Source organism: Syngnathus scovelli, chromosome 16 (assembly GCF_024217435.2).
Source record: "Syngnathus scovelli strain Florida chromosome 16, RoL_Ssco_1.2, whole genome shotgun sequence".
NCBI lineage: Eukaryota > Metazoa > Chordata > Actinopteri > Syngnathiformes > Syngnathidae > Syngnathus > Syngnathus scovelli.
The window spans coordinates 7405816-7426057 of NC_090862.1; the positions used below are offsets into that span (position 1 = coordinate 7405816).

Sequence of the window (20242 nt, forward strand, 5' to 3'; positions counted from 1 at the left end):
TGGTGTTGAAGGGGGATATTTATTTTAATTTGTCATCACATCAATACAGCAACAACAACAAAACACAGCTTAAGCATTAAGAGAAGACGAAAACAAAAGAAAATCTCCCAACATGGCGCTGCTCCTTTTCTCGCTCGGCCCGGCTCGGCACCATTCGGCTCGGCTCGGCCTCTCCCGCTCATGTGGAAAATAAAAATAAAAACTCTTGTAGACAGCAAGCAAATGATCAATCGGCATGCTTTATCGTTTTTTCCAGCTGGTCGTCGTCGTCGTGCCGCGCGCATGATGACGCGGTGCGCGGCAGGAAGTGTGTTGTCGTCGTCGTTGTCGTCGTAGCGGCGGCGGACAGCCAAGAGGCAAAAGTCGAGCGTGCAAAAGAAAAACAGCAGATGCCCCAAAAAAAAAAAAAAACATGGTTCGTCGCTGACGGCGCAACGTTCTGCGTTTGCATCGCACGCCGACGCAACTCGCTTCATTTAGCGGGACGCGGAGGCCAGCGGAAGGGTAAGTTTGAGGCTGCAAAGCAGCTTCCCCCCCACTAAAGGGGGGCCGCGCGCGGAGGGTCGACATCTTTGTGTAGCTGCGGGGCTAGCTCAGTTAGCTTGGCGGCTAGCGGAGGGGCTAACACGGCCACCGGCCGAGGCTGATTGCGGGAAGCAGTCCGCGTCTTGCGTGTGCGTACATTTGAGAGTGAGCATTGTGGTGGGTGGGTGCTTGGTTGTTTGTTTGTTTGTTTGCTTGCTTTCTTGCTGTCAAGCTGAGCATACGAGCCAGGTTCCTAAACAGCTAGCCGGCGAGCTAACGTTGTCGGGCTGCTTGTGGTTAACGTGCACAATGGCGTTTTCGTCAAAGTCAAACATGTTCTTCAGCGCCGCCGTGGTCGCCGCCACTGGGCTGATTTGGCCCCGGGTCGGCCGCGCTGCGCGCTGTGCGGGCAGGTAGGCGGCGGCTCGTCGCTGAACAGCCCTTGTCATTTTTGTTGTGGACGGAATCATCCCGTCAGCTTGCTCGTTTGGGTTAACGGTGGAGGCGGCGAATGACGCTCCGGGAAAGGAAGAGCCGTGCGGCGTGAAAGATGCTTGGCTTTGTCCGACAGATGCGCGCTGGAGTCGGGCCAAGGTCAGGCGGCCCCCTCTACGCGCGGCCCGCTCTTCCCCTCAGTCTTCCTCTCCCCTTTTCCCCTTCACTGCGCCAGCACGTCAGTCACAGAAAGCCATTGGCAACTTCACACGTAAACAACAACACGTGCATGCTAAATAAACGAGATTATCGCTTGAAAGTGTTGTCTGCTGACATGTTGCCATAGAAACACTGAAGACATCAAAGTAGTCCCAAAGCAGTCCCTTACTTCATTTCCTACTTATTTTTGTAAAGTGGACTTGTGAGAATGTGCAGGTCAATATTATTGGCCCATATATGACCTGTATGCATGCAGATATTAATTAGATGCAACGCAACTCCAGTCTGAGTGTGCAATCGTGCTCATCCAAGTGTCATCTGTGAAAGAGCATTTAATTGTTGTGTTACTCTACATTGCTAGCAGAGACAGATGCAGAATGTTGTATTTGCAGTAAATGAATCACTTTTAAATCTGGTGAACTCAAATATGCTGCTACAGTGTCGGGAAGCCCGCCCCCCACAACAGACACATGAATGTTGGTTCATGAGCAAGAACACTTTCACTTTATTTCTCCCACATTTGACTAAATACCCCCCCCCCCCTCTTGTCTCCGTAGTAACGCCTCACAGGCCACCTGCCAGGGGCGTGGCCCGATTGGCCGTTGGGGAGAAGATGGTCGGCGTATTCGACTGATGAGCAAAGACCCTCTCAAGCGAAAGCCCCTCCCACCCGTCCCAATGGTCACCGACGGTCGCGCCGTGGCGACTCCCACCTGAAAGCTGGCCAGAGTACTATGGCAATGCATGATATGAGTCGTGCCAAGGGTTTCCCCTGTAAAGAATGTGATATGGTCTGCCCCAGTACTCCAAGTCTTCTAGAACATATGAAAGCACATTACCAGCAAGGAGAAAGTGCACGTTTTGAGTGTGAACAGTGTGGAAGAATTTACAAGCACGCTGCTAGTTTGGCCAACCATAAAAAGTCTCACGAAGTGGGCTCCTTCCAGTGTCCCGTCTGCACCCGCACCCTGCCCAACGCGGTTGCTCTCAAAAATCACCTTCGCATACACACCTTGTCCCCGAGTAGCGCTCACGCCGAAGAAGAAAACGAGGAGGTTCCCGAGGAAGGAGGCCCTCACGAAAGGGACTACGCCCTCGGCCAGGAGCTCTCGGACGGCTTCGGACGCCCTCACTTGAACAATAGCGCCCTGCAGGGCCACGAAGGTACCAAAGGTTCCCCCGAGTCGGACGACGCCTGGGACCGACCGTTCAAGTGCGACCAGTGCGACAGAACTTACCGGCATCACGGTAGTTTGGTAAACCACAAGAAGTGCCACCAGCAAGGAAGCTTCAAGTGCTCTGTGTGCTTCAAACAATTTAGCAACCTGGCTGCCCTCAACAGCCACGAGAGGACTCACTCCAAGTTCAAGAGCCCTGCAGCGTCCATGGTGAGCGGCGGAGGCGGCCTCCACCAGTCTGAGCGCGGTGGGGGCAGCGGCTCTCAGGCCACCCAGAGTGACAACGCCAACTCCTGCTTCTGCCACCTGTGCCAGATTGCACTCCCCAACAAGGCCGATTTCCAGGAGCACATTCTCCTTCACAACAGCACCTCGCCGTCCGTCGGACTGTCCCGAAGCTTTCCCGGCATCATGCCTCACAATTTGAGTGCAGTTCGATCGCCGGCATACACTCCAGCTCTCGGCGACCCTCTACCCCTCCCGCCTTTGCCCGGTGATAAAAGGGGTCCCTACGACCCCATCATGGGCCCTCCCGTCAACAATCCCATATATACGTGTGCATACTGCGGAGCGGGACATCCCGACCTTGAAACCCTCAAAGTACACTACCTGACCCACGACCCCCACCCGGCCTCCCACGGCCAGGACAGCTCCATACTCAACTCGGATTCCCAGGGCTCTGTGTCATCTTCATCGGGAAGCCGCGTGGCCCAGGCCGGCTCTCCGGATGACGGCGAACGTCGCTTCAAGTGCGGTGAGTGCGGCAAGAGCTATCGGCACGCCGGCAGCCTGGTCAACCACAAACGCTGTCATCAAACGGGCCACTATCAGTGCAGCGTCTGCTGTAAGCAGTACCCTCATTTGGCGGCGCTACACAGCCATCTGCGAAGCCACAAGGGCCGTTCCTCCAACCAGCCTCTGGGCGACGGGAACGACTGGTTATCGCCGGAGCCGCTGACATTGGACTCTCAGCAGAGCTACGTGCAGGAGAGCAGCGGCGCCACCACGCCCATCTCTCTGCCGGGAAACCTCACGGACACTGCCCATTTTGTACCGGACGGCGGTCACAGCAACGCTTTGGATTCGCTGGAGTTCCACGAGCGCTTTGACGGGGGCTCCGCCCACCGGCAGGCCGACCGCCACGTGTGCGCCGACTGCGGTGAGATGTATGCTGACGTGTCCGGTATCAAGTCGCACATGTGCTCCCGCCGAGGTCAAGCGCCGCCACAGCAGCAGAGTAACATGTCCAATGGTTTTATCGGCAACATGAACTACCACAACTCCAGTAGCAGCTCCATGCAGGCCTCTGGCGGTCTTAAGGAAGGGACCGGTCAGCGGCAGTACTCCCAGACCGTAGGGAAGAGGATGGTAAATCCTGACAAGGATGACGACGACGGAGAAATCTACCAGTGCTCCGTGTGTGGGAACCATTACGCCAGCCTACGAGCCCTGCGTAGCCATCTACGAAGTCATGCCAATAATCCCTCCGGTCCCGGACCATCTAATCTGGAGCAGGACTGGCGGATGATCTGCTCCACATGTGGTCAAAGCTTCTCCAGGAAGCAAGACCTCCTGAATCACCAACTAGTCCACGGTCCGCAGAGACCCGATGACCAACAACAGGGCATCGGAGCTGCTTCGGCCAACGGCGGTGACAAGATGGACGGGCGCAACCACATTTGCGTGGACTGCGGCATGTTCTTCGCTGATCGTCACCACCTAATCACCCACCTGTGTCCCGGAAAGAATCGGGCCGGCTCGCTCAGCAAGCAGGGCCTCAACGGAGCCAAAGGGATGTCCGGAGGTGACGGCATGGGCGGCGGGGTCGCGGGCGGAAGCCGTGACCTCGGTGGGAATGGCCGACGGCCAATGATGGACCAAAGTGACAAACCCCACAAGTGCGACCAGTGCGGGCGAGGCTACAGACACCCGTGCTCCCTGCTCAACCACAAAAAGTCTCACAAGACTGGCGTCTTCCGCTGCCTGGTGTGTCAGAAGCGTTACTACAACTTGCTGGCCCTCAAGAACCACCAGAGGACTCACTTTGACCTCAAAAGGTACGCCCACCGTTTTACTTTTCCACCAAGTCAAGGGCCAGGTGTTGAAGGATGGTCAGTCCAACCCTCAACAGGTGTCATTTCAGTCGTGTCAGATCATTTTGCCTAGGTTGGTAACAGCAGAATAATCGATACCTTGAAATCGGCCTGATTTCGGTGCCTGGTATCGGTACTTGACTATCCTTAGTCTAACTGTTGACTTGTATGACTTCTATTGTTGACTTATTAACTGCGATGAGCTAAATTGACATGTCCCTTTTAACTCCAGGCACAAGTGTGAAGAATGCGGGAAGGCCTTCAAGATCCAAAAACAGCTGATTAATCACCTCCGTCTCCATGAAGAACACCGGGCCAAAGGACTGGTCCGCACCGGCCCCAACGGCTCGCGCTACCAGCAGCCCGGCCCGTCTCAGATGGCGAGCATGCGAGGCGAGTCATCCAAGGGCCCCGCCGTGGGTGTCAAGTACGCTCAGCAGGGCTTCAAAAAGCCCTACTCGTCGGCCGGGACGTCCAGGCCTCAGAAGTTTGACCCGGCGGAGAGCGGGCGGCGGCCTTTCGCATGCGAGGAATGCGGCAAGACGTACCGGCACGCGGGCAGCTTGGCCAATCACAAGAACCTCCACAAAATCGGCGAGTACCATTGCAACGTGTGCAACTCCACCTACCCGAATCGGCTGGCCATGAAGAACCACCTGCGCCTCCACTTTGCGCAGAAGAAGCACAACTGCCAGGAGTGTGGCAAGGGTTTCCGTACCCAGAGGCAGCTGGCCACGCACACCACGGCAGGCCTGTGCAAGGGCCCGCAAGGGCCCGGAGCCCAGATGGACTTTGAGTGCGACGGCTGCTGCGAGGGCTTCTCGTCGGCCGAGCAGCTGGCCGCGCACGACTGCCCGGCCCAGCACATGCCGTCCTCGTCGTCGGCCGGCAGCTCGGCCAACGTCAGCGTGGAGAGGAGCTCTGTGGACCTGGACTCGGACGAGAGGCCTTACGCGTGCGACCTGTGCAGCTGCGCCTACAAGCACGCCAGCTCTCTGCTCAACCACAAACACACGCACAAAACGGGCGACTTCCGCTGCAACTTCTGCGATAAGCCCTACACCAACTACATGGCTCTGCGCAACCACATGCGCATCCACACGCAGCGCAAGAAGCACATCTGTCACACGTGCGGGAAAGCCTTCCGCCTGGCCCGCTTTCTGCGCAACCACCAGAAAGTCCACGAGGAGGGCGCCACGCCCTTCGGCTGCCCCACCTGCGGCAAGAGTTTCCAGGGTAGGTCCGGACTGGCCCGACACCGCTGCGGCGACAACCAGGTAGGCCTGGACGTCAGGAGGAAGACGCCCGGCGGCACGGGAGAGGGCGATGAGTGTCGCTACACGTGAGTTGTCCTCGCTTTGTTGAGCATTTTTGGAACTTGTCCAAATAGTGAAGATGAATTTAGCTCTGCACATGTCTATTCCAGGTATATGATCTCCAATCCGGCTTCCTTGGGACCATTCGCGTGCCGGAATTCGGATTTTTCTGAAGTTTGGACAAATTGAATTAGTGGAGAGACCAGTTAAGTCACCCCCGTTTGCTTTCAGTTAGCATCCACTCTGTCTTTGTGCTGCTGATGTTGTGTGTCCGTGTGTGCGTGAGACCGGCCCACCTGTAGACAAGATTAGGAAGAGGGCGTGGGGGCGGACCAGGGTGACCTTGCCTTTTGGCCGGTCCCCCTCGCCAGGTCCCCGCTTCGGCCGCTAGGAACTCTTGTTGGCTAAGCCGGATTGCAGATCATATACTGTCACGCTAACGTAATACCGACACAGTACCGTAACGTTGACGTGATGTGCGCTTCTACTCGGCATCTAACGTTGAATCTGTGCGCAGGTGTGACCAATGCGGACGCTCCTACCGACATGCCAGTTCCCTCCTCAACCACAAGAACACGCACACGCTCGGCATCTACCACTGCGCCGTGTGTCTCAAGACCTACAACAACCTCCTGGCCCTCAAGAACCACCGCCGCATCCACTCGGAGATCCGCCGCCACCACTGCCACGACTGCGGCAAGACCTTCCGAGTGGCCTCGCAGCTCTACAACCACCGGCGGGTCCACCAGAAGCAGCGGGAGCTGACCTGCGCCTCCTGCCGCCGCGCCTTCCCTACGCAGGCCAGCTTCCGGCTGCACATGGAGATCAGCCACGGCCAAGCGCCCCTGCGGCCCCCGCCCCATCGCCACCGGCCGGGCTGGGGCTCGGGCCTTGACCTCACCTTGATGCAAGAGCAGGGCGCGGGCGCCACAAACCGGGTCCGCGCACGGCAGGCGTTGGCCAAGGCTCACGTGTGCGACCAGTGCGGCCGCTCCTACCGCCACGCCAGCTCGCTGGTCAACCACAAGAACAGCCACAAGACCGGAAGCTTCTTCTGCAACTCCTGCCACAAGCAGTTCCCCAACCTGATGTCCCTCAAGAACCACCGGCGCATCCACACCGAGCCCAAACGCTACCAGTGCCCCGAGTGCGGCAAGTCCTTCCGGGTGTCTACGCAGCTCATCTGCCACCGCCGCATGCACACGAAGGAAAAACCCTTTACGTGCTCGCAGTGTGACAAACGCTTCTCCTCCAAGTCCAACCTCAGGCACCACATGAAGGTCCACTGGGCCGGCAACTCTGCGGCGACGCCCCGCAGGATTGCCGGCCCGCCGCCCAATTTTGGTGGCGCCTTTATCTGAATTTAGCTTGCTAGCGGGGCTCGGTGCACCAGAGACAAACGCTAAAGCGCTCTGGCCGAAGCTAGACGTGTGAACGTGCTCAAACGCGCTTCCTGGACACACACACTCAGCGAGACTCAAGTGACGGATTGGCGGAGCTAAGGCAAGGTGCTTTGAAGAGGCGGGACTTTGACTTTTCATATGCCTCTGCCCGTAACGCTTGTGGCCTCTGCATTTTGAACGCTGTCTCCCGCAAACAGGATTGGCCCACGTGCGAGTGGGTAATGGGCGTGTCTGTCAGGAAGATCCGCCTCCTGATTGTGTAGGATAGTTAGCGTGTTATCAATACACGTATGTATCGTACGTGTGTGTAGTAGCAGCAGCGCTAGTGTGTAGATGTCTTTAGAGCTGTGATGTCCCATAATCCTTCTGGTCCCCTGTGCTAAAGGGACCTTTGTATCTCCTAGCGTAGCTTTTGCCGTATTTATTGATTGGACGCTGAGGTGCTAGTTAGCGTCATGATGTTAGCGAGCGCGTTTGACTTTATGTACGCTTAGTTTGAAGTCACGTGACTTTTCTAACGTCTTTTGATAACTTGTTAACTTGAAACTGCTGAGGACTGAAAACAAAACGGACGACAAATGTGCGTCGTCCATTCACTCGCACGACGACCGTGTGCAAATGCTGGATGTCATTCAACGAGAGAGGCGTGCGTGGAATTTCTAAATGAAAGAAGTGGACTGACTGGCCTCCCGAGAACCCGTGTCCTTAACGTTATTGTTTTAATATTGATTGTGCTTCTTTTTACACTTGTATGATGAGTCTTCGCATGTCACTTTGTATTTTGTATTTCGTGTTTTGACATCAAACTCGACTGTAAACTTCATTTACACGCATTAAAAGACTTCCACAAACACGCTTTGCTTTTGTCGACGCATTCAAAGAACCAAATCATCTAAACCTTGTCTGTCTATTCACACATATCATTTTAACCTCTCCATTTACACACATTTTGACAAACACCCGTCTGTCCATTCACTTAGCTCATGAAAACACGGCCTGTCCACTCAATTCAATCTTCCATCTCAAGGGCACCCACCCTGAAGGGGGCGTGGGTTTGCACGCAAGCAGCAGACTAGCGATCCAGGCTACTCGGCAGGTTGTTTGACGTGAAAGCCGTTCTGACACATAATGCAGGATTACTCGTCAAGTTTTGGCCTGAAAACGACTTGATACGAAGTGTGGACTGATGCTAATGGAGGCGACAAGGTGACGCCAGCTCGTCTTCGCGGTGCCAACTTCAGAAAGTGTCCGTGAAAAGAACATTCTCCCTTCATGAAACATTTCGCGAGACTCTGTAAAAGTTTACCTTCTTCTTTAAGTTAAGGTAAGTCGTTGAAACCTTATAAATTCCTCCTAATATCAAAGATGAAACTATAACAGAAATACTTCAAAATTCAAAAACGACATTATGTTCGTGTCTGGTTCCTAATTGAATTGAATGACACTAAATTTGACTCCGCGGCTGTGACCCTTACGTAGTATAGACGTCCCTCATTCACACATTTTCACATCTATCCGTCTATTAATTTATCTCACCGTCCAAAATTGTCCAAACATCAAACACTCGTTGTGTCAGTACAGATCTAAACATCCATCTGCACTTTCATTTCTATCATACATCTAAGTAATGCATGGAAACAGAAAGTAGGCGCATGAACACTGAACAATCCTTCTTTATTTCTTCATGTTTCAATATTTCTGTCAGGGTTTGATTATTATTTTTTTTTTGTTTGTTGGAACTTAAAATGTTGGACACATTTAGAAAAGACGCATCTGCATAGAGTTGTCATCTTAAAGATCCATGGAGGGAGGTGGGACGGGGACAGGGAGCGAGAGAGCGACTGGTCAGGGAGTTGTGGGGGCTCGGGGGGGTTATACTGGCACGTCACACCAACGGAAACAAAACAGCCAACAGCAGCACGAGGGAGGGGGCAGGGCAGGGGAGCTGTTGCCAATCGAAGGACGGGGATCTTAAGTGTTTTGGGAGGGCGGGACGGATGGCTTTTACGTTACACTACGCACACACAAACACACACTAAAAGAAACACACAAGTTGCATTTCCCGTCAAAGTTGGGCGAGCCGAGCGGATGTCCCGCTGTCTGTCCTCTTTAGTGCCGAGCCTTGACGCCGCCAAAATAATATTGCACTTTGTCCAGTTCGGCCTGCCTGCGGGGGGCCGAAGGGGCGGTCGGGGAGGGGCCCCGGGGCGAGGAGGCCCAACGAGACGGATAACTAGCATGGGCGGACGGGGCCCCAACCCGGACGGTCGTCCTTTGGCGGAACGTGCGCCAAGAATTCGAGAGACAAAATCGCCAAAACGGAGGAAGCACTTTCGGCCGAGGCGCCGCTAGGCGCTTTGGGACGCCAAGAAGACGGCTAAAGTGGACGCTAACCCCGCCCCGCGACGCCAAGGTGGCGGCCTGGCAGCTAAAGAGGATCGGACGCTCCAGCACGCCATCAACTTTGTCTGGAATTTTCTAGATAAACATGCAGGTCATCTTTTTGTGATTATTTACAATAATTACACATTCTCGTCTCCATGGCGATCAGAACAACAACAACGACAACAGCAAAGTCAAAGTCCTTCTCGTGACTCCTCCCACTAATACAAATGAATACTGACTCGGGGGGGCGGAGCACAAAGATGTGGGCGGAGCGTCGGATCGATGGCGAACATCACGTTGTCACGGCGACCGGACCAGGAGGAGTTTTGGTTTGGGGAATGCTTTCAGGAAGACAGAGAGCGTCGTCGTCGTCGTCGGGACTACAAACATGGAGGACGCTGCCGCGCAAAATTGTCGGCATGCTAACAGCTAACGGCAGGCCGGTCTTTGGAGCGCTCGCCAACACCTTTTCGTTTGTTTTTGTCAGAGCGGGAAAAAGCGAGCGTCATCGTCGTTGTTGTGCTTCCTGTCGCTCCAACAGCATGGGGGTGGGGGGTGGGTGGGTGGGGGGGGGTCGGTGCTTGGGGGGGGGCACCACGGGGGGGATGTGGAAAGATGCCGGCTGACGTGCTAACGTGCTAACAAAGACAGAGCCGATGAGCGGTAAAGTGCGCAACATGGCGGCAGGTCGGGATACGAAAAACATCACCATGCAAAACTCCACAACGCTTTGCATGCTTTTTTCATTGTTATTTATTATTTCTTTCATTTTTTTACTTATTGTATCTTCACCTTTTGGAGGAGCGGTGACATGGGATTGGGGGTAGGGGGCCTCGCGGGGGGGGAGAGGGAGCAGGGATGTCCTGATCCACGCTGTCATCTTTCCAAAAATACAAAGGACAACACTGAGGCTGTTTTCAGAATTCTTCGCTTATTCCCAACGACTTCCTATTGGGATTTTTCTAGAGCGGACCTAGATAGTTCCTCAAACGTCCACTGCAAATCCCTCAGTAGTGATTCAGGACAGGACATGAGTGCATCGTTCCTGACTAGCTCATCACGAGAGGGAGATTTTGGTCTAGTGGATCTAGGTCAGGGCTCTCAAACTTGTGACCTGCTGGATGATCTCCAGTAGCCTCCACACACGTCGAGACCCCTGACCTAGATCGTCCCTAAGATGCCTCTGGAATGAGTGAATGGTTCCGAACACAGCAACGATGAGCAGTATCATCCACTCAATCCTGACTCCCAAATAGCTATGTACAGTATCTGTACTGTACGCAGGTTTATGTAGTGGACCAAGATAGTTCCTAAAATGTCCTGTCAAAAAGTCCCTTTGGGGACTGGGGAGTCAGGAATGAGTGATCGATTCCAAAATCTCAAACACGTCTTCACCTTCCTTCGTGCCGCCATGTTTGCGTTTGTTGAGGGACGATGATTGCGGCGCACATAAACCCGTCCGAGACGTCCCAGCGTGACCCAATTTGACTGACTGCTGTGGAAAAGGAGCAACTTGTTTGGGTGTCAGGAGGCGAGCGAGCAAACGAGGAGGCGCGGCCGACGGGTTTGGTTTCAACACAACACGAAAAAACTTTGGTGCACACGCAAGTCGGTTTTGGTTTCGGGAATGAAAAGAAAACATGCTACAAACGCTTGCTTTTGTTTTGTTTGCCACAACACGTCACACAGCTAAAAGCGTTAAAGACTACACAACACGCAGTAACTGAACAAAGCCACTGGATCCCGCTTCCTGTTAGCGTCCAAGCCGCCGTGCTCCGTGCTAGCTTGGCTCGCGATGCCAATACCGATGCCGGGTTGTAACGAGAGCGATCGCTCGATGACGTTATTGCTTGAATGCCGAGTGCCGTTTGTGGTGTTGGGGTCCTTGTTCGCCTCACTTGTGGTGGGAGGCAGGCCTTAGCATCACAGAACCACAACAATTAGACATGCGCTATGCTAACAAAGCTAATGGTGCCAAGCTTGTATGTTTTTCAAACATGTTACAACGTTTGGACCCACTGAGAACAAACAAAACATAAGGCCGCAAACATGTTATTTCATTAAACAAAGTTCACTATGTGAACGTCTTTTTGTATAGTTGCACTCTAGGGCAAATTGACCTTAACTCTCTGGTGCGGTTTCACCTCAGTTCACTCGACTATACTAACTACTGGAGAAGGAAGTTAGCTTCCTGCCACGAAACATCTTAAGACGCATTGTGGGTTATTTCCTCCACTGTCTTGAATCTTGTGTGTACTAGCTTAAGCTAGGCTAAAGCTCAGGCTAGGCTAGAGCAAAGCTAGGATGCTGAGCAACTTTGTCGACGACTACAAATACACTCGGCCAGACGGAGGCGACAAAGACGGCTCTGGCGATGTCAACAGGAAGTGACGTCAACAGATAGTGACGGGAGGCGGTCATGTACAGTAAAAGGAGCACCAAGCGCCGCGAAACATGGCCGCAAGACCAAGTGGGCGGGGCTGCGGTCAGTGGGCGGGCCGGTCACACTTGTAATCGAAACTGCATAGATTGACTACCCTGCCCCTGACTCTATGCCACCTGAGGCCCCTCCCTCCTCCCCACCCTTGGCTTGATGTGTTGCCATGGCAACCTGCCACCTTCAAATGACCCCCGCAGCCCTCCCCCTATTCATAAACACCGGATTTTGTTCCAATCAATCAAGTGAAAGTGGGCGGAGTGTTGACTGTCATGAATGACCAATGAGGGGTGGTCTCCGAATCAGGAAAGACTCGTGGGACGCTTTGGCTGTGTTGGGAATCCGTCACTCATTCCCTATCGCAATTTAGATATTGTGGACCTAGATAGCTCCTCAAAGGTCCACTACAAATGCCTTTGTAGTGATTCGGATGTAGGGAATGATTCCCGATGATCCATGTAGCGCTACGTAAAAAGGCCATTACGAGAAAATACTCAAATAAATCATGAGCAAAGAAAATAAAATAGAATAACGATCTATTGTTTTAAACTGAGTATTTTACAAAATTCTCTACTTATATTGAATTTTACGCCACAATTTTATACATTTTTTTTAGCGTAACTTTATACTGTATTGCAAATACCAAAGATGGCGGCAAAGGACTACTTTTGTCCAAATTAAACTCCTCAACTCACTTCAGCACCAAAATGCCAGCAGATGGTGTCAAAGTTATATTGTTACTCCTTTTGGGCGGAGTTTGAGTTTTTCAGTGACTATCAGAAGACAGATTCCGGGAAAACAAAATCTATGAATGCCAAACAGCGAATATGCGGCTTGTGTAGATGATAGCATGCTCGCTACACAGTGTAACAAATTGTTGACCCCCAACTCTGGATAGCAGGCGCTATATAGTGACTAGGGAGGAATTCGGAACACAGCCATTGTGCGTGTTTGTCGGAGGGCGGGGTGGCGGACTATTTGTGCGGGACTGCACCGGTGGACTTTTCCCGCCAGGCTACGCTGTCGCCATCACCGTCTCGTTAAAAAAAAGGAAAGCGACGCTCCAAAGAAGAAAGAAGCAAAGTAAAATGTGGACGGCGTGCGAGCCGGTTTACGCTCTTTACACGGACAGCGTGGTGCATTTCAGGGTGTTGCTTTTGGTGGGAATTTGGGACCTCGGCCCACCCCAAGTGTGTCCCGTTTGCTGATTGGTTATCTTCTTGCATTTGTGGTTCAAGTTTTTGGGCTTTTTTTCTTCTCCGGCTCCCGTCCGTCTGCCGCAGGCGGTCGTCACGGCGACGGGCGTCGTCACGGCGGCGATGGCCGTCGTCACAGCGACGGACGTCGTCACGGCGGCGACGGGCGTCCCGGAAGCTCAGAAGCCCAAAGTCCCGCCGATGGTGGACGCCAGGACCACGCCCAGGATCACGCAGCAGATGATGATCATGATTTTTTTCTGAGGGAAGACATGCAACCGTTATACAGGCAAGGACACTCGGATCAAGGTCACTGGACGATGCCAATCTCAAGTCCCAGGAACTGGACATGTGGATCCCGGGGTCCATTTTTCACAGAGAAATATGGACCCTCGATGTCTCGGCTGCTCCTAGAAATTCTGTCCATAAATTGGAATCGGTGACAAAGGGCAACTTTGGTGGAAACGATCCGACAAACTGTTGACACAGGACTCGGTTGCGGTGGTAGTTTTGATTGTGGTCGCGGTTTACCTTGCGAGCTTGGCTCTGGTACTTGACGGCCTTCTTGGTGTCGGAGACGGCTCGCTCCACATAGTCGACAGAGTGCTCCACATTGTACTCGATTCTGTCGATCATCTCGCCCTGAAAACCAGCACAGCACAAGTGAGTCAAGGGTGGTCCCGGGGTTTTGAGTACGACAAGAATCTGGCCCATACTGCCTACCTGACTCTCTACCAGCATGGCCATGTCCACAAACATGTCGTGAAGCTCTCGGATGCTGTTCTCCAACTTGATGATCTCGGTGTGCCGGGTCTCGATCTCGTTCAGGGCCTGTTTGGTCATCTGGGAATCCATCTTGATCTGACAAGTCATTGACAGGTCGGGAACAGCTCATTCACAAGTCTTTGGCACGTCTGTGACAAGTCTCGGACGGGTCCGCATCAAGTCATTGACAGGTCCGTCCGTGATAAGTCATTGACAAGTTAGCACTGACCTTTGACCCCGGACCGTAGCAGGTCCTTTACATGATCGTGACAGTTTTGTGACAAGTCAGGAAGAGGTCCCTAACATGTTAGTGGTGACCTTTGACTCCAATCCGTAACAAGTAAGCTGTGATGACTTGGCCTCGGAGAGCTGCTAAGATGAAGGGGGCGGGATAACACCAAGTGTCCCCTTCAAATTAAAAGCTCTTGCGGCGGCATCATGTGACAGAGGTCATGTGACAGAGGCCGTGTTCACTTGATGTGTCAGCGCACCCGCCAGACGGCGGCCGTTTTGGCCCGCGGCCATCTTGGCCGGCGGCCATGTTGGCTAGCTTAGGTGCGGTGCTTACATCATCGGTGAAGATGGCCAGCTTGCCACTCTCCAACATGTCTTCCAGCTCCTCGTTGGTGGTGGTTCTTCCGGCTACACACACACAAACACACACACACACACACACACACACACACACACACACACACAGACAGACACACACAGGATAGCACACACAAGTTAGGTTGCCTGTTGTCGTTGCGTGTGCGAGACGTGTGCCACGTACTGATCTCCAGCTGCCTCTGAATGCGGTCCTTGCAGCGGTCTCGGTATTTGGACTGCGTGGTGTTGTACTCGGTCATCACCTCCACAAACTTGCGGGACAGCGTGGAGTGCTGTGGGGCGGCATCGGAATAAAACATCACATCTACAGTAAGGCGGTAGAGTTGCCTCCAGTGGGACCTAGTCTTGTTGCATGAACTGGTGAACTTGTTCCGTAAGAATTCACCTGCGTCTTACGGATCCTGAGGTCCGCCGAAGATCTGTTGAGACCTTCTTCCTGCTCGATGCTTTGCTCGATCGCTGTGGGTAAACAGGCGCCGGTGCTTTTATTGTGAAAACACCAAGAGCGCCTGACTTCCTGGCCAGAGATTACCTTTTAATTTTGAACGAACTTTATTGGCAGTCTTCTTGATGTCGGCCGTCAGATCCTCCAACTCCTGTTTGGTCTCTGCGGGTCACATGTTGTGGTCATTTCCTGTCTGCACGCTCATGCAGGATTAGCAATACGCTAACTTGCGTGTGTGGGTATGAAGATGATAGGTCGCCATGGGAAACACCTTTCCCATCATGCTTTGCCTCAAAGGTTATTAGGAGGGATCCAAAGGTCATGTTAGTGAGGGGCTGTTGTTTGACCAGACAAACTCACGTGCGCTTAAGCGAGTGGACGCGCCGGACGCAGACGACTGGCGGGGTCGGCATGCAACATGCAAACGTAAACATGGCTGACGGGAAGCAAGAGAGGGTTTGAGAAACAAGAACAAAAAAAAAAAATCAATCATCACGGATCACATGCGCACATCAAAGTGGACGTTGGCGATGTTGAGGCGGGACATTGCAATTGTGCGGCAGTAATGACCTCATTAACAGTGCCCCCTTAAGTCCTCCAAAACGTATTTTCATTTGACTCATGACTCAACTATATAGTCCAACCATATCGTGTTGGCGCAGAAGAGTGCAAATTAAAGCAAATGCTTTTGAAGGTTTGAACACATCATGTGACGCTGTCATCTGCCGAATGGCTCGACGGCGAGCCAAAATGATACTAACACCAATGACTAGCTTAAATCCTGCCATGCTAACATGGAATAACATTAGCTTACTTTCATCAGGGTTGGGCGCAGCCAAAATGGCGCTGTGCTGCTTCTTCACCTGCTCCACATCCTCGGACAACTTCTCGATGCAGCCGCGTATCTCCTCCACCTGCACGTATACACACACACAGACACACACACGCTTCCTGTCACAACACTCCAACATGGATGACACATGGCATCGCCGCAAACAGGATGTTGGTGTTTACGCCTCACCAGCATTTTGGCAGGGTTTACTGTGTGTGTGTGTGTATCGATTGTGACATGCGCATTACCTGCTCAAAGAACTCGTCCATGAAGTGGTCTCGATCCACCTGCACCACCTCCTCATCATCATCACTGTCCTTAGCCTGCAGTTCAAACACACAACGTCACACAATTGCAACCGCTCATCGTAACATGATTTGCCATTATATAATAACCCAGGCCAACTCATATTGCTCTTTGGAGTGTTCTATGACGTATAAGCTGCTCCTGAAGGGGGAAAAAAAATAGCCCGCGGACCAATATGGAACCGTGGGGTGGGGATTGGGGACCACTGTAGGAAGCCACGGCCCCCCATGGGCAAACATGTCCAGCAAGTCTGGCTCAGCTGATAAGCCCGCACGCACGCACACACACACACACACACACACACACACACACACACACGCACACACACAGACAATGATGTGACATGGAGGTCCAGAATACCCTTCACAATAAAAGCATCTGGAAGCAGATGTGCTCAGTGACAGTTACCATGGTAACTGTGTAAACTTCCTGTCTGCACACGCTCAGGTTGAACACATACACATGTACAAACACACAATCCAAACACGCAAGCACACTTGACACACATTCACACACACATGGAGCAGTGCAAATAAAGGTGATGTGGTGTGTGTATTGTGCAATGTGAAGCGAGTGGGGGAGGGGGTGGCGTGTAGCAGGGGTCAGAGAGTGAAAGTGGGGGAGGGGAGGGATGGGTGGATGTGGGGGAGGGGAAGGAAGGCAGGACGCTAGGATGGAGTCAACTGCATTTACAGAAGGGGGGGGAGTGGGAGGGCACTGCTACAAAATGTCTGCGGCTCCTAATAAAAGCACAACGCTTCTCCACATCACGTTTTCTATTTTCTCTCTCACACAAACACACGCACACACAAGTGAAGAGTGACTCGGGCTCATGTGAAAATGACCTCGCTGCCATCTATGGCTGCTGTGCCCTTCACTCCATGGCTGGATGTCGCGCACACACACACACACACACACACACAAAAACAACCACGCGCAAACACACACACACACACACACACAAACATGCACAAAGATGTTGCAAAGTTTCCAATTGCCTCCATTTTGTAGTCAATGAATTTTGAAGCAATCAGGGCTAACCTGTTACCGTGGTAACCCTTCAAGGCATACTTTCACATGAGTGATGTCAGACGTGACATCAGAAGGCAATGTGACCTCTCAATCCCAGCCTTGTGCCTCGCCACAAAAAGTCAATGGTTATGTCGAGCTCAACTGCACTAAGTATATTATTATTTTTATTAATCGCACTGTTTTTGTGTTATTATTAATAGAGTGTTTCCCTGCTATGTGTCAGAATTTGAAGCGACCTTCCCTCGGTCTATTTTTAGATACAGTACAGTAGTGGACTACATGGTTGACGCTAAAGCTTAAATGACCAATCAAATACGTCCTAATCTCTATGTAGGGATTTTCGTATTGTAGAATATAGCAGAGTTGAGTTGAGATTAGAAACAATTAATCGAATCCTCTCAAATCTCTACGTAGAGGATTTTTTAAATAGTGAACTGTATAGTTGACTCTTGGGTCAAATGTTTTGGAACACTACTCGGAATTAGCATAACATTTATGCTAATGACTGTTAGCCAGTCTATGATGTTTTGCATTATATGTTAGCATGGAGCTAGTGGACTTTGTGGTTTGCTTGAACTGAAATGTGCTGTTCCAGTAAATAATGTCTAATGGTCTTTTGTTTCTTGGATATGTTTTACAGTCAACTTCAACTAGGAGTGACGAATAAACAACTTGAAGCATGCCCACAACGGTACAAGTGAGGGTCTTCATTCCCTTTCATCAAAGTCACGTTACAAGACAGCAAAAGTGCAACAACAGGTAAGAAGGCTGAGGAATGATAAAGGCTGCCGTTACCGGCCACTGATGGATATGGAGTAAGTCCTCCTCACCAGTAGTTGGCGCTACACTGTATTTGTCACGCGTCTCTGCCCACAATGAGCTGTCATTGTGCTCATTAATAATAATAATAATAATAATAATAATAATAATAATAATAATAATAATAATAATAATAATAATAATCTATGTGATTTGTGTAGCACTTTTCTGGACACTCAAAGACACACAAGATGCATTATATATGCATTCACACTGTGGTGGTGGTAAAGGACGTTGTGTAGCGACAGCTGCCCTGGGGCAGGCTGACAGAGGCGTGGCTGCCAGTAGGCACACCACGGCCCCTCCTTCGGACCACCACCAAACATTTACACCAGTCGGGAGTCGCATCGGAAGCAAAAACAACCGCCACGACCTGCCACTTCAGCTCACACAACCCTCTGGTGTATTGCAGCAGCATCAATGCAAAAGACAGACAGCTCGAGGGACAAAGATGGACCGTTTGGAAAAGAAGACCAAAAAAAAAAAAAAAAATCAAGTCTCAACGTGCTTCTGTGTTACCGCTCATGGCAAAGAGGAGAAAAATGTAATTTTCATCTTGAGAAAACGTCTTTTGAATCATCAGAATTTATTTGGAACACAAAAGATATTTTGGCAGTCAAAGTGTGAAAAGAGATCAGGTGAGAATTATTTTTTTTTTTTAAGATGTTCTGACCGTGGGGAATGCCAGCACGTGTCAATCCTTCAAATACTGTGCAATCGATTTTCTGAATCAAATCATGAAAATGACATCTGTAGTTAACATTTACATATATACTTAACATTTTGATGTCAAACGTGGCCGTTAGATTTATTATTTGTATTTACGATTGAAGTTGGTCATGAATGAAAAAACAACCAAAATTCACAGCGGTTTTTGAAGCATTGTTGGAAAATAAATGTTTGAACATGTTGCCGTTACCCTGATCAGAAGCCCCTCACAAAACGACAACTCACAACTGTCAACAACATTGGGCCAATTCAAATTTTGGCATTTTGAAGGCCAGTGCCAAAATGAATCTGGGAAAGGTGCCGTCAAAAGCATGCTGTATGTTTTGCCTTCAAACGTGATCAATTTCTCGTTATAACAAGATTCATCACGATTCGTTTCCAGAATTTTGTGAGTCGACAAGCACAATTTGCTTTAGCGGGCCACAAAAAAAATGATGCGGCGGGCCCCATGCGCACCCGCCGCCTTCATTTGCACACCTGTGCCTCACATGCATGTGCTGTGGATGGATGGGTGGATGGATGGAGAGATAGAAGGCTTGAGGAATGAATGAATGAATGGATGGATGGATGGATGGATAGTTTATAGGTGCTGCAGAGTTCCCCCCCCCCCCCCGCCCGCAGGAAGCATCAGCTGTTCAATGGTGGAAAGAAGGAAGCTTGCGTGCGCGTGGCGGCCCTTAAAATGGGTGAGGCTGGAGGAAGGAGACCTCCTCCAAGGCCACCGTGACCCACTGACGTGGCTTTGAGGGCTTAGGGGGGGGGTGTCGGAGGGGCGCTGGTTAAAAAAATGTCTGCATTTTCTCCTCCTCCAGCAGGTCATCGCGCGCGCGGACGAGGAGCCCATCTCTATGGCCTCGTGCGCGCGCCCGAGGCCTCTGCGTCGAAGCCCGCGAAAAACGGCAAAATGTCACAGACGCGCCTCACTCACGCACACGCGGGGGGACTATCAATCACGTGACGGCGGCACGTCTTCATCCCTTTGCATGTACGCGCGCACGCACGGAGGCCGCACGAGGGGGAAGAAGAGGAAGAGGAGGGAGATGGAGAAAATGTCAGCTTACGCTCCGCAGTTCCGCCGTTCGATCCTTCATGGCTGCTCGACGACCACGTACGCGGCTGGTCCGGGGTGGGGGGAGCGGGGGGCTCGAAGATGAACAGTATTATACGGTTGGTCCGGGAGTGAAGGGGGGGGGATCTCTGTCGTCGGTTTCCCGCCGCAAAATTTCCCCTTTGCGATGTGTCGCTAATGAAGAGGATGGCGAGAGGAAACGAGAGAGACGTCTTCTTCTTCCGCTTGTTCTTTTTTGGCGGCCCCTCTCGTGTGGTTTGGAACGCAGCTGCCCCCCCCGGCGGTCCTCTTCCTCCTCGTCCTCCTCTTCGTCGTCGGTGCGGTCACAGTGTGGCCCGCAACGCAGCAGCGGGACGAGCGAGTGGGGGAGGGGCGGCGAGGCGAGGAGGAGGCGAGCGGAGAAAGAGAGAGAGGAAGAAGAGAAAGTGGTACTGATGCTGCAGAAA

General features: G+C 52.0%; 2 protein-coding genes and 1 long non-coding RNA gene across 6 annotated transcripts; 2 read left to right on the forward strand and 1 right to left on the reverse strand.

The window, feature by feature from the left end:
• The first annotated feature begins 37 nt into the window (after positions 1-37).
• si:dkey-89b17.4 (zinc finger protein 646) lies at positions 38-8020 on the forward strand. 3 transcript variants are annotated; one of them, XM_049744365.1, is made up of 5 exons: positions 38-504; positions 1737-4414; positions 4683-5792; positions 5877-5971; positions 6284-6432. In XM_049744365.1, the coding sequence occupies exons 2-4, from the start codon at positions 1914-1916 to the stop codon at positions 5953-5955; spliced, it is 3690 nt and encodes a 1229-aa protein (XP_049600322.1). In that variant the 5' UTR covers positions 38-504; positions 1737-1913; the 3' UTR covers positions 5956-5971; positions 6284-6432. The 3 variants fall into 3 exon arrangements, with proteins under 3 accessions (XP_049600322.1, XP_049600323.1, XP_049600321.1); XM_049744366.1 differs by having other exon boundaries at positions 5877-5969; positions 6281-6422; XM_049744364.1 differs by lacking the exon at positions 5877-5971 and having other exon boundaries at positions 6284-8020.
• An 804-nt stretch (positions 8021-8824) lies between these two features.
• Positions 8825-20219, reverse strand: LOC125983281 (syntaxin-1B). Of its 2 annotated transcripts, XM_049744409.2 has the most exons (10): positions 19789-20210; positions 16090-16164; positions 15824-15923; positions 15097-15171; positions 14950-15023; positions 14728-14836; positions 14521-14594; positions 13911-14048; positions 13719-13829; positions 8825-13447 (listed from the first exon to the last, which is right to left on the reverse strand). In XM_049744409.2, exons 1-10 carry the CDS (start codon positions 19816-19818, stop codon positions 13367-13369), a joined length of 867 nt encoding a protein of 288 aa, XP_049600366.1. In that variant the 5' UTR covers positions 19819-20210; the 3' UTR covers positions 8825-13366. The 2 variants fall into 2 exon arrangements, with proteins under 2 accessions (XP_049600366.1, XP_068509582.1); XM_068653481.1 differs by having other exon boundaries at positions 13719-14048; positions 19789-20219.
• Positions 16878-18908, forward strand: LOC125983292 (uncharacterized). The gene is made up of 2 exons (XR_007486667.2): positions 16878-17938; positions 18411-18908. It is a non-coding gene; the product is annotated as an uncharacterized lncRNA (long non-coding RNA).
• Positions 20220-20242: the final 23 nt, after the last annotated feature.